The sequence below is a fragment of the Lagenorhynchus albirostris genome, chromosome 7 (assembly GCF_949774975.1).
Source record: "Lagenorhynchus albirostris chromosome 7, mLagAlb1.1, whole genome shotgun sequence".
Lineage (NCBI taxonomy): Eukaryota > Metazoa > Chordata > Mammalia > Artiodactyla > Delphinidae > Lagenorhynchus > Lagenorhynchus albirostris.
The window spans coordinates 36339039-36356252 of NC_083101.1; the positions used below are offsets into that span (position 1 = coordinate 36339039).

The 17214-nt window shown below is 36.9% G+C and overlaps 1 protein-coding gene across 9 annotated transcripts in view; it reads left to right on the forward strand.

The window, feature by feature from the left end:
• Nucleotides 1-17214, forward strand: part of RNF38 (ring finger protein 38) — a 123730-nt gene that overhangs the window by 77141 nt on the left and 29375 nt on the right. For all 9 annotated transcript variants that reach the window (XM_060154833.1, XM_060154834.1, XM_060154835.1 and 6 more), the window contains 2 exons: nt 7549-7742; nt 15798-16011. In XM_060154833.1, coding sequence (XP_060010816.1) covers nt 7636-7742; nt 15798-16011 — 321 coding nt within the window. In that variant the 5' untranslated portion in view covers nt 7549-7635. The remainder of the gene's footprint in view (nt 1-7548; nt 7743-15797; nt 16012-17214) is intronic.

Consider the following 17214-nt stretch of genomic DNA (forward strand, 5'->3'; position numbering starts at 1 on the left):
ACATATAAAGAAATAGATTTCTGAAAGTACTGTAAAAATGTCTCTTCTCCAGCAAATTTATAGACTTAACAAAAATTTTAGCCAAAAAAAAAAAGAAATATTTTAGAGCTTTACGAAGTTATTCTTTTCCTCCCCATTAATTAATTTATTTACTTTTGGCTGCGTTGGGTCTTCATTGCTGTGCGCACGCAGGCTTTCTCTAGTTGTGGTGAGCGGGGGCTACTCTTCGTTCTGGTGTGCAGGCTTCTCACTGTGGTGGCTTCTCTTGTTGTTGAGCACGGGCTCAGTAGTTGTGGCTCGCAGGCTCTAGAGTGCAAGCTCAGTAGTTGTGGCACATGGGCTTAGTTGCTCCATGGCAAGTAGGATCTTCCTGGACCAGGGCTCAAACCCGTGTCCCCTGCATTGGCAGGCAGATTCTTAACCACTGAGCCACCAGGGAAGTCCTAGAGTTATCCTTAAATTCATAAGATCATCAAAGGAAAGACAGGAACAAAAACTTTTCCAAAAATTGTCATAAAGGGAAATACACCATAAAGATACTAAATCATATTGTAAAGAAATAGTTTCAAGTCAGTGAGTTCCATATTGTTAAAACACGGTGGATGGGAAACAACCTAAGTGTCCATCATCGGATGAATGGATAAAGATGTGGCACATACATACAATGGAAATTACTCAGCCATAAAAAGAAATGAAATTGAGCTATTTGTAATGAGGTGGATAGACCTAGAGTGTCATACAGAGTGAAGTAAGTCAGAAAGAGAAAGACAAATACCGTATGCTAACACATATATATGGAATTCAAGGAAAAAAAAGTCATGAAGAACTTAGGGGTAAGACAGGAATAAAGACACAGACCTACTAGAGAATGGACTTGAGGATATGGGGAGGGGGAAGGATAAGCTGTGACAAAGCGAGAGAGAGGCACGGACATATATACACTACCAAACGTAAGGTAGATAGCTAGTGGGAAGCAGCCGCATAGCACAGGGAGATGAGCTTGGTGCTTTGTGACCTCCTGGAGGGGTGGGATAGGGAGGGTGAGAGGGAGGGAGATGCAAGAGGGAAGAGATATGGGAATATATGTATAACTGATTCATTTTGTTATAAAGCAGAAACTAACACACCATTGTAAAACAATTACACTCCAATAAAGATGTTAGGAAAAAAAAAAACAGTGGATGTTTTGCAGCCCTCATTCTACATGACCTCTTAGTTGAACCCTTGAAACTCCATTACACTGGCTTTCACCACCACACTCCACTCTCCTCTCATCAGGTACTCAACATAAAATGTTGGAGCTTCTCAGGGTTCAGTATTGGGCTTCCTTTTCATTTTATAAACTATTTTGAACAATTTTTGTCAATGCCTGTAACTTCGTTGACGTACCATCTATCTGTAGTATACCAAAAAGTCCTGAATTAACATATCTAGTCTGAGCTTCAGTTGTCTGCAGAACGACTCCATGTGGAGGGATCCCTTGATTCACAGGGATCCCTTGATTTCAGGTTGTTCTTAGCAGCTTTTCTGTTTTTGTTGGTTTCATGGTTATGCTTCAGATTATTTCATTGATCCTTGTTTATAGCTTCTGTGGAACTAAATATAGCATTTGAAAACAGTACAATTACAGCATCAAGGTAAATCAGTTTTTGTGAACCAGTGATGTTCTAAGAAAAATCTAGGACTTAAGGTTGTTAATACATTATTCAGAACTTAGCCAAACAGGCCTCCCTAAACTCAGGAAGCCACTGCTGGGTTAGCAGTTATGGCCAACGAATATAGAAACATAATATTTTCACATGGTATTTTATCCTCTTCATTATGATGGAATTGCAATATGTTATACCACTACATTCCCTTTGCAAGCACTCACTGCACATAAAATTGTTCTGTTCTTTGGCCTTTTATGAAAAAACACAGACTTGGACCATGTCAAAAAGCAAAGTTCTGATTTTTTTTTTTAATGCATGGTCTGGTAACTTTTGAAAACAGAATATTTGAAGTCTCTTTTCCCTCCCGTACCTACAAGTAAAATAACATTCCAGGAGGATGTACTGTTTGAGTGGTTATGAGGTTGGATTTTGTTCTGAAATCTTTTGAGCTGAGGAATCAAAGCTGTGCATTAGAAAATTAAAGTCCTTTGTAAAGTATATGAAACAGGACTATATATATGTTGTGTAGTTCAAAGGCAGTATATTCACTGAATTGTCTTTTGTACATCTTCACTAATAGAAACATATTTTACATAAATTTGAATATAGTTTAAACAAAGACTTCGTTTGTGGAAAATTAAATGAAAGAATGTGTAGAGATCATTTTGTACATTATGTGATTCAAATGTAAAGTTATTAATTATTATTTACAAAAAGGGATCTGTCTTGGTGGTTATTCTTTATTAGCAAGTTGCTTTATGTAGAGTGTTTCAGTTTTCTAAGTGCTTTCATGTCTCTTATTTTAAATGAATGGAATTCAGTAAGTATTTCCTCTCCTGGGCCATTTAAATTTAATGGTTGTGGAATGAGAAACTTAATCTTTTGTCAGATAGAATAAGGCAAATAGAGTCTGGAAGTTTAAAAGAGGATTGGGAACTCATAAATCTTGCTATGCTTATTTATTTGTAAATCTGAGATGAATGGTAGTCCTGAATAATGAGAGGAGAGGGGACCAGATTATTGGAGATTTTATCTCCCCGACTCTAGTTGCCCCCTTGTTCCTTTGAGAAGTCCTTGGGGCTCACTAGTGTTTGCTGAAATCAGAGGCACTTTTCAATCACCATTTTTAATCTAGGACTTGGAACCTGTTTATGCTTTGGGGAAAGTTTGCATTATCTTCAAGACTTCCTGACTGACATATATATAAATATTATTTATATTTTATGTGTGCGTGTTTATACATATGCACGTGTATTTGTTTTTTTTTTCTCCCATGGTATTTAGCATTTAATCATTTCTGATTTGCTTTTTTTGAAACTGTGGAATACTTTCTTATGGGTTGTTTTCACTTCTAATAATGATGTTTTGGTTATAAAGATTTGGTGTAACAGAGGTGTAATCCTGTACTCATTTTATCAGATGCTGAATACTGAGTATAAAAGCTAGCTGGCTAATTTTCTTCTGTCCTTCCTCCCTTGATCCCTGAATCTGCATCCGTATTCTGTACTGTAATATCTCTACAGTATTCTGTACCAGTAGAGACAGTACTAGTACCTGACTTGCCTCAACATCTTACAGGTTTAAGTTGTCAACATCTGGTACTTTCTAGTCAGCCTACAGGCACAGAGTCAGCAGGGACAGGAGGGAACTGCTCCCCCCTGAGATTTCAAAACGTAAATTTTTCTGTAATGGTGAATTTATCCTTAGGGACTTTTCTTAAGAGAGTCCCTTATCTCTTAGTTCAGTGGTTCTCAGAGTGTAGTCACAGACGAGCAGTACCAAGCATCATATGGGATCATGTTAGAAATGCAAAATTCTTGGGTCCCAATCCAAACTGTCTGAATCAGAGACTGGGGAGTGGACCCAACAATCTGGTGTTTCTGATGCATGCAAAAGTTTGAGAACCACTGGCCTAGGTAATAGGAGTATTCCTCCAGATTCTGCTTTGCATTTACTTCTGTCAAGAGTCGTCGTGGTAGCATAATTCTAGATCAGTTTTTATATTAATTTCTAAGTTTAGAGGTTCACAGACAACATGGGTAGTGAAAAATTTGAACCCCAGCCTTGGTGTGAGGAGCTAACCTGTGGTTTGAGTTCTCAGGGATGTGATCCCTTCTCCAGTTCTCAGTACATACAGAGTAGACACTCTGTGCCAATGGCTGACTTCTTCTAGTCTTCCCTTTTATTGAAAGCATAGTACTTTGGAAATTTTGGCCTTATGCAGGGGTCTCAGTGATAGGACCTTATCTTCTGTCCCTCCTGCGAATATCAAAAAACAAACCTGGTTTTCAGTTTTCCTCTTTGTTTCTGGTCCTTGGAAATTTCTCCTTTTCTCTGAATCCAGCAATACCTTTAAATTTTTTTTTTTGTATTTAAACCATTATTTCTAGATGTTTATGTTAGGATTTTCACTTCTGGTCCATGATTTTGTCACAGAAGTCGTTACAGTTACTTTATATCAAAGTTTATTTGATAAAATACTTATTTTATTATACTTATTTATACTTATTTCTGTTCTGTAACTACAACAGTGATCTTTCATGCCTTGTCCTATGTTGATTGTAATAATTGAAAACCAGTAAACATTCTTCATAGTATTAGGATACTTGTATAGTCATTGCAGAACCAAGTAGCATGTTTGGCCCATGGAGGAGGAGTTGTAATCTTTTGACTACCTGTCCTACTCAGAGGATGCTTTAGGTGACAAAACGATATGGATTTGTTTTCATCTTTGTCCTCCACTCTCTGATTGCCTTTTTTAAAAAAAATATTTATTTTCTTTATTTTTTTTGGCTGCATTGGGCCTTTGTTGCAGCACACGGGGTCTTCATCGAGGCGCGTGGGCTCTTCATTGGGGCACGCGGGCTTCTCTAGTTGTGGTGTGCGGGTTTTCTCTCTCTAGTTGTGGCGCGCAGGCTCCAGAGCACATGCGCTCTGTAGTTTGTGGCACGCAGGCTCTCTAGTTGAGGTGCGCGGACTTAGGTGCCCGACCAGGGATTGAACCCGCATCCCCTGCATTGGAAGGCAGATTCTTTACCACTGGACCAGCAGGGAAGTCCCTGATTGCCTTTTTATATTTCTTATGATAAGAGAGCTGTGGGCTTAAGTTTTATTAAGAACTTGTAAGTTCTCAATCATACTGTTTTTGAATCCACATTGTGTATGGTATTTTTCTCAGAGTCCTCTGATTCTTTCTAATTTGTAATGATTGTTTTTCAGACCTGCTGTACTGCCATCACCCTGGGATTTCTTTTCATTGCACTTCTGGGTTACTTCTATTTCTTGGATCCTGTATTTATATATATGTCCCCAGGTGAAGGAGAGAGCATGCACGCATACATAAAAATCAATCAAGTAAAATTTTCTGAATGGATATGTGAGAAGCAACTTTGAATCTTAATACATCTGGCAAGGTCTTTGTTTTTTCCCTTATACTAGACTAATAGTTTGATTGGAGTATAAAACTCTATATTCAACATTATTTTCCCCCAGAAAAGAGCATCTTTTGTTTTCTGTGGGAAGTCTAATGCTAATCTAATTCTTTTTCTTTGTAGGTTACTCCCCCTTTCTTTTTCTGGAAACTAAGAATTTTTTACACAGTTCCTTAGAGTATTAAAATTGATAAGGAATATGATGAAACCATATTGCATATAGTAAAATAACCTTTTAGTAATCCCATGTCACTAAATATCAGTTGTGGTTTCCTGTTACTTTGAGTGAAAAAGTAAGGCTTATTACCATAATCCTAATGAAGAGCTCACTTCCACATATTTCCCTTCACTTCCTAGTCTTTTTTTTTTTTGGCTGTACGTGGGCCTATCACTGTTGTGGCCTCTCCCGTTGCAGAGCACAGGCTCCGGATGCGCAGGCTCAGTGGCCATGGCTCACGGGCCCAGCCGCTCCACGGCATGTGGGATCTTCCCGAACCGGGGCACGAACCTGTGTCCCCTGCATTGGCAGGCGGACTCTCAACCACTGCGCCACCAGGGGAGCCCCACTTCCTAGTCTTTGTCTCCTCTTACACACTGAGAACCTTTCACAACACAAAGAGAAGGGATGGGAGACTTTCTCAGTCATCTTTCCTTATCTCCACTCTTAAAAGTAATGCATTTGTTGTAAAATAAGAATATGCTAACCCACAACCTGAACATCACTGAAAATATGTAAAGGTTGATAGCCTGAGTGTTTTTTCAATACTTAGTTATTTTGTGGATCTGTAGCATTCTCCTCCATTTGGGCAGTGAATTTTTAGAATTCAGAGTTCCATGTCTTAGCTTGCATCAAGCTTTGCGGTACAGGTTTATACATATGAAAGCCAATGATTATGATTGGTTGCTAGCATATTGTACCTCAGAAAGTCAATGTTAATCAAGTCTGTTTTACCACACGTGGAGATCACATTTCTAATGCTTATGTGTAGTTCATGTATGAGTTTGTCAAGTCTTAGTTGTTCTGTTGTTTTGTTTTAATCAGAATATCTAAATATTAATGGTTATTTTTCACTTTCTAAGTTTTAGGATTATCAGAACATAACTGATTTTCTTATTAAAATCAAGGGGTTAAAAACAACTACTTTTAATAGCACCATTAAATATAGGGAGAAAATAAGGTTAGTGTGAGGAAAGTTACAAGAGCATTTGTATATGGTTCTGAAAACTATTTTCTATTTTAGTTATAACAAATGTGAATTATAATACTCTTAAGTATAGAAGGAAAATGACATGGTTTTTTGAATACATCTGCTAAATAATTTAAAATGATCAAAAGTAACCATTTAGCAGTTTGCTTCATTCCCGTCAGTTTAATCAGTTCTGTTTTGTATGCTTATATTTTAAAATGTAACATAATATGTAACCTCATATATTCTTTAGCTAATATTAACATTTTTGTTGTAGCAGCAGGTGCCAATCAAAAGTTCCCTAATGCCCAAATGATTAGAATTTGCAGGAGTAGACTGGAGATAGGAGAGGCTCTATTAGAAAACACACAGCCCTCATCAGACTTTCAGTTAACTTGTAATTTTGACAGTTTTGATGAGAGACTCAATTGGAAAATTGAGTTGTGTGGGGAATCCTGGAGAGTTAATAATTCAGTTAAGTGATCCATACCAATTTTATAGCTAAACCCTTGAAAACTTGAGACTGTGCTTCAACATTAACAGGTATGGGTTTTTAATTATCTACCACTCCCATGATCTACCTGAAATGCCATGTCTTTCCCAAAGATATTCTATGACATTCTAGTTAAGAACTGATGAACTAGATCAGTTGACTGTTTTTTAATGTTTTAAATAAATTTTACTTTGTCCACATAAACATTATTAAATAATAAATGTAATGGCCTTAAATAACAGGAATAAAGAGGCAGGCAAGTGTAATTTTAAATCAAATCAAGGGCCTACTTAAATTATACCCCCTTAAGCAGAAACTGACACGCCGTTGTAAAGCAATTATACCCCAATAAAGATGTTAAAAAAAAATTATACCCCCTCCTAAATTGATCTCTCAGCTAAGAATTAATGCCTAAAATAGTAACTGTTAACTGATGGGAGGACATAGTAGATTTTCTCAGCTGAATTAGCGCTTTAAAGAGGTGGTCAAGTACCATAGAAATTGTTTATTGCCCTGTTGTGTACCTTGTGTGTTGTTACCTGGTTAATTTTATGATATTTTAAAGAAAAGTTAACTTTTCATTTGATATTATTTACTGTGTATCTCCCTTTCCCACCCCACCCCACCCCTCGTTTCTTTTAAAGGTATTTAATTCAGGTTGATAGTGTATTTTTTCCCTCCTTTACACTTTGTGGTAAACATACTTAAACACCTATGCATGTAAACAGTAATGCAAAAATCCTTAAAAGATTTTATTCAGTTGATTGATTTTGTTGCATTGGCAGAGTGAAGATAGTCCAAGTCCCAAGAGACAGCGCCTCTCTCATTCAGTCTTTGATTATACATCAGCATCACCAGCTCCCTCACCACCAATGCGACCATGGGAGATGACATCAAATAGGCAGCCCCCTTCAGTTCGACCAAGCCAACATCATTTCTCAGGGGAACGATGCAACACACCTGCACGCAACAGAAGAAGGTTAGTTGGTTACAGTTACTTATTAAATTTGTGGTCATTGGTAGATTTGTGAATTTTTTTTTTAACATCAGAAAGCATTTTTTCTGTAGGAATTTTATAAACACATCAACACCTTTTTACTTGTACGCTTACACACGAGAAACAACGTTACAAGTTGTTTAGATTTCTACAGTCCGTCATGAGAGTTCATTTAGCTTGTGACTGACAGAAGAAGGAATTGAAAGGCTAAATTGGTTTACCTAAAATCAATCTGTACCATTATATGTGAATTCAACTACTTTAAGGTTTAAGACTTTTTGTGGGCTAGCCTTCAATCCATATTACTGAAAAATGCATTTTATTGTTTATAACTATAAGGAAATATAGAACCATGGTCTTAGGAATGAGCAGCCTCTTTTTCGTGCAATTCTTATCCACTCCATTCTTAGAAATGAATAACCTCTCTCCAGATATTCCTTCTGTATCCTCTAAGGCAACTGGGAGCTTAATTAAGTTTCTTTAAAATTGTGGAGCCTGTGATATGAAGAGTGACTGAAATTTAGTTTGACTTTCAGTCCTGTCTTCCATATAGGACTTGCCCCTTGCTTTTCCTTCCCAGGGGAATACATTTCCTGAGCTGCTTCCTCTTTAGTAGTTGTCTGAGGTCATACCTTTCTTCTTCCAAGGAAATAGAGCATACTTGGGGTGAGACAACTGTTTATATGTCCAGGATGTGGTATTACAGACTAAATGTTTGTGTCTCCTGAAGATCCATAGGTTGATGCCTTAGCCCCCAGTGTGGATGTATTTAGAGATGAGGCCTCTAAGGAAGTAATTTAGGCTGAATGAGGTCATAAGGATGGGGCCCTGATCCAAGAGGATTAGTGTCCTTATAAGAGGAGACTCTAGGAAGAGAGCTCTCGCTAGAAACCAGCCATGCTGGCATCTTGATCTTGGACATAGTCTCTAGGACTGTGAGAAAATGAATTTCTATTGTTTAAGTGAGTCTGTGGTATTTTATTAGGGCAGCCCTAGGAAACTAATACTGAAGGAGTCTTAAAACCCATCATTCATTGTTCCAAATAAGACAAGATAAACCTGTTCCTGAGCTGTATTCTGTTGACACACTAAGACTTTTACATTATCTGGTGCAGTATTACCCAATTATATGGGAATGTTTAAGTAAAATAATGTTATGCCAACCAGGTAAAATATTTTATAGCTGTTAAATGTTATAGCATGAGGAAATAAGGTTGGTTGTTTCAAGGTTACAGCCTGAGCCCCTGCTGTAATCTTTCCTATTGCTTTATGGCGAAATGTGACGTACATTCAGGAGAACTTGTAAAACAAGTGTACACTTAAAAGGATAACACACAGGTGTGCCCAACACCTAGGTTAAAATAGAACATTAAAAACCCTCCTTCTGATAACCCCTGTCCTGTGATTTGTCGTCACTCGCAAACATTTGAGGAAAGCCAACATTTGAGGAAAGCCAACAAAGTGAAAGAAGGGCACTGAAACTCAATACAAGAAAGAACTTGAAGAAACCATTAATAGAAGAAATAAAACAATTAAGAGAATAAACAAAATAGAATTTTAGAATAAGTGTAGCATGAGAGAAGTGGAAGAGATTGTATCCATAAAAATCAACTGGAAATCTTAGTTGGTAAAATTAATAAACAGGCAGAAAAAGCATCTTGGTCCCTGGAAGATCAAGTGAAGGAATTTTCCCAGAATGTAGTGTAAAAGGGCAAAATGGAAAGTGTGGAAAAGAAATTTAAATATAGGCAAGAGTCGTCAGTTCTGAATATGTCTAATCATATTTCCAGGCGGAAACAATAGAAGGGAACAATTTAGACAGAAATAGTACAAAATCATTTTCAAGAATTGAAGAGGGACTTCTCTGGTGGCTCAGTGGTTAAGAATCTGCCTGCCAATGCAGGGGATGCAGGTTTGAGCCCTGGTCCGGGAAGATCCCACATGCCACGGAGCAACTAAGCCTATGCGCCACAACTACTGAGCCTGCGCTCTAGAGCCTGTGAGCCACAACTACTGAAGCCCATGTGCCACAACTACTGGAGACCGTGCTCCACAACAAGAGAAGCCATTGCAATGAGAAGCCCGCGCCACAACGAAGAGTAGCCCCCGCTCGCCGCAACTAGAGAAAGCCCGTGTGCAGCAACGAAGACCCAATGCATCCATAAATAAATAAATATTTTTTTAAAAATTGAAGAAAGACTGAGTGTTGAGCAAGATCTTGGTGAAATTTAAGAATATGCACAAACATTCAGAGATGAAGAATGTTGAACAATAAGAGATCCTCCCTGAATCATACATCATGATCAAGAGGGATTTATCCTGGGGTTGCAAGGATTTTTCAGTATCCACAAGTCAATCAGTGTGATACACAACATTAACAAATTGAAGAATAAAAACCATATAATCGTTTCAATAGATGTAGAAAAAGCTTTTGATAAGATTTAGCATCCATTTATGATTGGATAACTCTCCAGAAAGTAGGCATAGAGGGCACATACCTCAACATAATAAAGGCCTTATATGACAAACCTACAGCTGACATCATACTCAACGGTGAAAACCTGAAAGCGTTCCCTCCAAGATCAGGAATAAGACGAGGATGTCCACTATCGCCACTTTTACTTAACATAGTTTTGGATGTCGTAGCCAAAGCAGTCAGACAGGAAAAAGAAAAGGAATCCAAGGTGGAAAGGAAGAAGTAAAATTGTCACTGTTTGCAGATGATGTGATACTATGCATAAAAAATCCTAAAGATGCCACCAGGATACTACCAGAGCTCATCAATGAATTCAGTGGAGTTGCAGGTTACAGAATTAATATACATAAATCTGTTGCATTTCTATACGTGAATGACAAACCATCAAAAAGAGAAATTAAGGAAACAGTCTCATTTACCATCACATCAAAAAGAATAAAATACCTAGGAATAAACCTACTTAAGGAGTTAGAAGACCTGTACTTGGAAAACTGTAAGGCACTGATGAAAAAAATTGAGGATGACAAAAACAGATGGAAAGATATACCGTGTTCTTGGATTGGAAGAATTAATATTGTTAAAAGGACCATACTACCCAAGGCAATCTACAGATTCAGTGCAGTCTCCATCAAAATACCAATGGCATTTTTCGCAGAACTAGAACAAATAATTTTAAAGTTTGTATGGAGACACAAAATATCCTGAATGGCCAAAACAATCTTGAGAAAAAACAACAGAGCTGAAGGAATCATGCTCCCTGACTTCAGACTATATACTACAAAGCTACAGTCATCAAGACAGTATGATACTGGCATAAAAACAGACACATAGATCAATGGAACAGGATGGGAAGCCCAGAAATAAACCCACGCAGTATGGTCAGTCTGTGGCAAAGGAGGCAAGAATATACAATGGAGAAAAGACAGCCTCTTCAGTAAGTGGTGCTGGGAAAACTGGACAGCTACATGTAAAAAAATAAAATTAGAACATTCTCTAACACAATATACAGAAATAAATTCAAAATGGATTAAACAGCTAAATGTAAGACCAGATACTATAAAACTCCTAGAGGAAAACATAGGTGAACTCTTTCACATAAATTGCAGCAGTATTTTTTGAATCTGTCTCCTAAAGAGAAGAAAATTAAAGCAAAAATAAACAAATCGGACTTAATTAAACTTAAAAGCTTTTGCACAGCACAAAATTCATCGACAAAATGAAAGGACAGCCTACTGAATGGGAGAAGATGTTTGCAAATGATATGACCAATATGGGATTAATATTGAACATATATAAACAGCTCATACAACTCAATGTCAAAAAAAAACTCAGTTAAAAAATGGGCAGAAGACCTGAGTAGACAGTTTTTCAGAGAGGAAGTGCAGGTGGCCAACAGGTACATGGAAAGATGCTCAGTATTGCTAATCATCAGGGAGATGCAAATCCAAACCACAATGAGATACCACCTCACACCTGGCAGAACAGCTATTATCGAAAAGAACGCAAAAAACAAATGTTAGCAAAGGTGTGGAAAAAAGAGAACCCTTATACACTGTTGGTGGGAATGTAAATTGGTGCAGCCACTATGGAAAATAGTATGAAGATTTCTCAGAAACACTAAAAACAAAACTACCATATGATCCAGCAGTTTCACTCCTGGGTAGATATCCAAAAAAACCAAAAATACTAATTCAGAAACATATGCACCCCAGTGTTCATAGCAGCATTATTTACGATTGCCAAGGTATGGAAGCAACCTAAGTGTCCATCAACAGGTGAATGGATAAAGGATGTGTGTGTGTGTGTGTGTGTGTGTGTGTGTGTGTGTTCCACACAATGGAATACTACTCAGCCATTAAAAAGGCTGAAATTTTGCCATTTGCAGCAACATGGATGACTTGGAGGGCATTATGCCAAGTAAAATAAGTCAGAGAAAAACAAATACTGTATGACATCACTTATATATATGGAATCTAAAAAATACAGCTAACTAGTTGAATGTAAAAAAAGAAGCAGACTCACAGATACAGAGAACAAACTAGTGGTTACCGGTGGGGAGAGGGAAGGAGGACGGAGAGGGCTAATATAAGGGTAGGGGATAAGAGGTACAAACTATTAGGTATAAAATAAGCTGCAAGGATACATATACAACACGGGGAGTATAGCCAGTATTTCATAATGACTATAAGTGGAACATAACCTTTAAAATTGTGAATCACTGTATTGTACACCTGTAACTTACATAATATTGTACAGCAACTACAATTAAAAAAGAAATAATAAAAGAAAAAAGAGAGAACCTTCTTGAAAGAATTATTAAATACTGTACTCTAGGAAGTGGAAGAATAAATGTAAGAAGTAGGATTTAATACCATTTGATTAGGAAAGGAAACAAAAAAGACATACTGCTAAGTCTGAATAAAGGTCTGTTGTTCAAAAAAAAAGAAAAAATTTCAGGAAAGATCTGAATGTAAAATGGGGACAGAGCAGAGAGAAGTAAAAATGTGCAATCTAGATGTTTTCAGAAAAATTGAATTATGTGTTTAAAAATTCAAGTGTAGTCACTAGAAGAATAGAACTGGAACATATAGCTTCCACACAATGAAACAGATAAACAACATATATAGAAAATGCAATCCAACAAAAGGCAGGTCAGTGAGACCAGGAGGGAAGAGCTTTGTGCTGTTCACAAGTGATACATCTAAAACAAAGTGACAAAGTAGTACCTATCATAGATATAAAAGTCAACTGAAAGAAATATTTGTTCATCTTATCACTGTTTATTATTTCTAGATTTTCCAATAATTCTGCTTTCTAAATGTTCTACTACAAAGGCATACATAACAGATTTAATGAGAGGCAATTCAGTAAAGACAAGGACCAAAATTGTCAAGGAACTTATATGTGTCAGCATGAGAGCTTGGGTCTTAATTTGTGTTAAGTTTGAGTTATTGAAATTATGTTTGAGTAGGGAAGTGAGAGCAAGAAGCAACAACAGAATAAAACAATATTAAAAGGGACCCTTAAAGTTTGTGGACAGGCTGAGTGTTTTTTCGGGAGATGAGTGATCTGGGCATATATTTTCTATTTTGATTGTAAGGTACACATTTTTTCACATCATAATGTCTCTAAATTGATGGTATAGTATAATCTAATTGGCAGCTTTCCTCCTCTTTTTAGTGATACATTAAACAGTCCTTTAAAATATTTTTACAGGTATAAAGCTATGTACATATACGTGAATTAGTATACATAGATAAATTTTCTTGTTCTTTTCTCTTAGAGAGACTAGAAATAGTGTAGCAGTCGGCGCACTTACCTTCTAAATACCATTCCACAGTCAAAGGAACCAGGGCTCTGGAAAACTGGTTAATTCCAGAGTTGGTATAGGGAAAATACAAGATAAGCCTAGAGCATATTGTCCGTATAGTAAGGAACAGTAGTAAAAGGGCACAGGAGCTAAACTGAATGTGCTCCCATTGGACAAAGTTGAAATAATTTTAACAACAAAATAAAACAATAGTGTGGATTATAACCTAAAGAATAAAATAAATATCCATTAGCCCATACTCATAAATAAGTGAATAAACAAATAAATGGGAGAGAGGGAACAGTTCTTCCTTATGGAATTCCAATTAATACATGTGGAAGAAATGAGGGGAGTAGAAAATCACCATTAGAATATTATAATAGTGATAGCTGAAGGTCCATTCATGCATGCTAAAGTTATTGGCAAAACTTTTAGCAGAAGCAGAATATTTGCATGGTCTCAAAGTATCTCCCCCCCCTCCCCAAGTATTTGGTAATTACAAAGGGAAGAATGGTGATTTTGTAGTAGAGGGTCTTGGCAGAAACCAATTTAGCCAAGTGATTGGTGGTAAATACATAGGCATGAGTGATGCATGTGATGTCATGTGCCCCTGGATACAATGCACTGAAAAGGGCCTATCACCTCTGTGATATCCTTTCCAGTAATGCATAACGTCATGGAGATCATGCGAAAACATCAGACAAATCTGGGTTAAAGGGTATTCTGCAGAGTAAATATGTCTTAAGAGGTATCAAGGTCGTGAAAGACTGAGGAACTGTCATGGATTGGAGAAGACTAAGGAACCATGACCACTATATGCAATGATGGGATCCTGCACTGGATTTTTAGACCGTGAGGGGATATTGGTAGAAAAACTGGGTAAAATCTGAATACATTCTGTTGTTTAGTTAACAGTATGATACCAAGGTTTATTTCCTAATTTTGATAATTATTCTAATGGAAGATATTAACATGAAGGAAAGCTGGGTGAGGGGTACACAAAAATTATATTAAAATTATCTCAAAATAAAACATTAAAGTGAGTTCGAAGGTGGGTGGCATCTGAAAATCAGTGAAATACAGTATGTCAGTTTTGAAGCAGAAATGCAAAAAAGAGTTATGCTGAAAATAAAGATAGAGGAAGCAATAAATGGAGCAAGAACCTGGGGGTTAGTTTTAAGAGCACTGTAGAGGAGTTGATGTTGCAAAGGAGTGTCCCTTTTTCTTTTTAAGACTGGGCAGTTGAGAGTGAGAAGAAACAGATTTAGAGGTGCAGAGTGCAACAATTAAGGGAAAGGTGACCTGTCCTCAGTAAATGCTGCTGAGGTGGCTGTGTGCAGCTGTGTCTTGAAGGGGGCTGTTCGGCCTCTTTTGCCTAATGTGGAGTACATTTTTAATGAGGCCTGCTGCTTTTTCGAATTGTTATGCGTGCTGAGGCATTGTAAAAAGCAGTGGAGCTGAATTGTGGAATTGTAGGGAAGTGGAAGTTGGAAGTCTACTCATGATAACTTGTTATTTGTGTTAAACTATGTCCATGACAAGTGCATGGGGAGTAAAAGTGGTTTCCTTCAGTAACCAGATTCTACCTAAAAATTCTGTATATTACTGGAACATTTATGCTGATGCTATTTTGCCATCATTTCCATTCTCGGCATTTACCCAATTACTCGATTATTTGCAATTGTCAACAAATTAAATGTGTTTTAGTTATTTTATGTATTTTCTACTCTCATTTTTTAAAATTGTCATTTTGGGCATATAGGAACTATGTCTTTTCTATGTGTCTTAGCCAGATAGACAAACATAAAATGCCCATTAGTCATATGTGGATTACAGCCAAGGTACATATGCAAATTAAAATTTGTTCTAAAATGTTTATAAAATAAAGGAGGCAAAATAATAGGTTAAACCATATGAAATTGCTGATATTTGACTATATTTGCCTATAAAAGGATCAATTTTATACAATTAAACCCCCTCCCCCAAAATGACAGTGATTGGCTATTGATTTCTAAATAATCTCAGAGCTGATTATCAATTTTGTTTACTTCTGTTATATTTGAAAAACATATACATTCTATTAAAATTTGTAAGTGTTCAGAGCTGATGATGAACCACAGCAATTCTTTAATACTCAAGCCTACCTTAGCATATACTACTAATGGATTACAACAAGAGACAATACAGAATCCTGATGGATCACAACAGTAAACATTATAACAACCTTTTTGACATTTTTGCTATATTACAGTCCTCCTGTCAGGCGCCAGAGAGGAAGAAGGGATCGTCTGTCTCGACATAATTCCATTAGTCAAGATGAAAATTATCACCATCTCCCTTACGCACAGCAGCAAGCAATAGAGGAACCTCGAGCCTTCCACCCTCCGAATGTATCTCCCCGTCTATTACACCCTGCTGCTCATCCACCCCAGCAGAATGCAGTAATGGTTGACATACATGATCAGGTATAGTAACAGAATGCCCAGGAAATACAGATGCTGAAAGTTGGTAGCAGTTTATTGAGGTTGGTTGTTTTTTATTGTAGATTTCTTCTAATTTTACCTAAAAGGAAACAATTTTACCCAAAATGAAGCTATTTTAGGTAAGTTCATCATTCTTCATTGAGGATTAAAATTTAAATTCTACACAGCTTCCTTAGAAGAAGGTTGAACTTTAAAAAATTAGGATCAAGGTTGTGAAAGCTCAGAATGACTTCATTATAATAGTTGGTTTAAAATGACCAATACAGGATTTATAGCGGATCTCAGACAGCTGGTGGTTTGAGTCTATATTCCTGTTTCCCTCTCCCTTCCGGTTTCTTCTGGAGTAATTCAGTAGGCAAGACAGTTGGGTGCATCTTTGATTACAAGTTTCTCTAGGTCTCCATGGAGATGACAGGTACAGAGCTTCCTTTCCCTTTGTTCCTTCCAGGAACTGAGGGACTAGCTGAGAAGAGGGTTTGCCAGTCCTTAGAGCCTGAGGCCAAAATTGTATGATTTTCTGAGGTCAAAAAAGACACAAATCTAGGGACTTCGCTTGTGGTCCAGTGGGTAAGACTCCATGCTCCCAATGCAGGGGGCCGGGTTCAATCCCTGGTCGGGGAACTAGATCCCACATGCATGCCGCAACTAAAAGATCCTGCATGCCAGAACTAAGAATCGGCGCAGCCAAAATAAATAAGTAAATAAATATTATTTTAAAAAAGACAAATCTAGACATATTCTTATAAAGTTTATGGATTTTAAAGATAAGGAAAAAAAATCTTCCAAGTTTATAGACAGCAGAAATTACAAAGGAAAGGAAATCAAATCAGACTAGCGTTTGATTTTTTTTTTTTTTAATCTACTGCACTGGATGCTGGAAAACAATGAAAGTACCGTATACTGACAGTTGAAAGAAAATGTGATTTTGCTCAGACATCCTTCTTCCTTCAGCCATGTTCTTTCCCTTTATGTTCATGAAACACTTAAAAAAATTAATCACATAATAATAAGTTTTAAAAAGAAAAGTTTTTCCAGACCATATTTTTTGTGGTCATAATCTGATAAAACTGTAAATCATAAGTTTTAAAAAAAGATTTTAAAAAAATGACACTGAAATATTTGAGACAAGGTTGTAAAGGAAAAATCTTCATACCATAGTCAGTGGGACAGGCCAAAGCTGTTCTC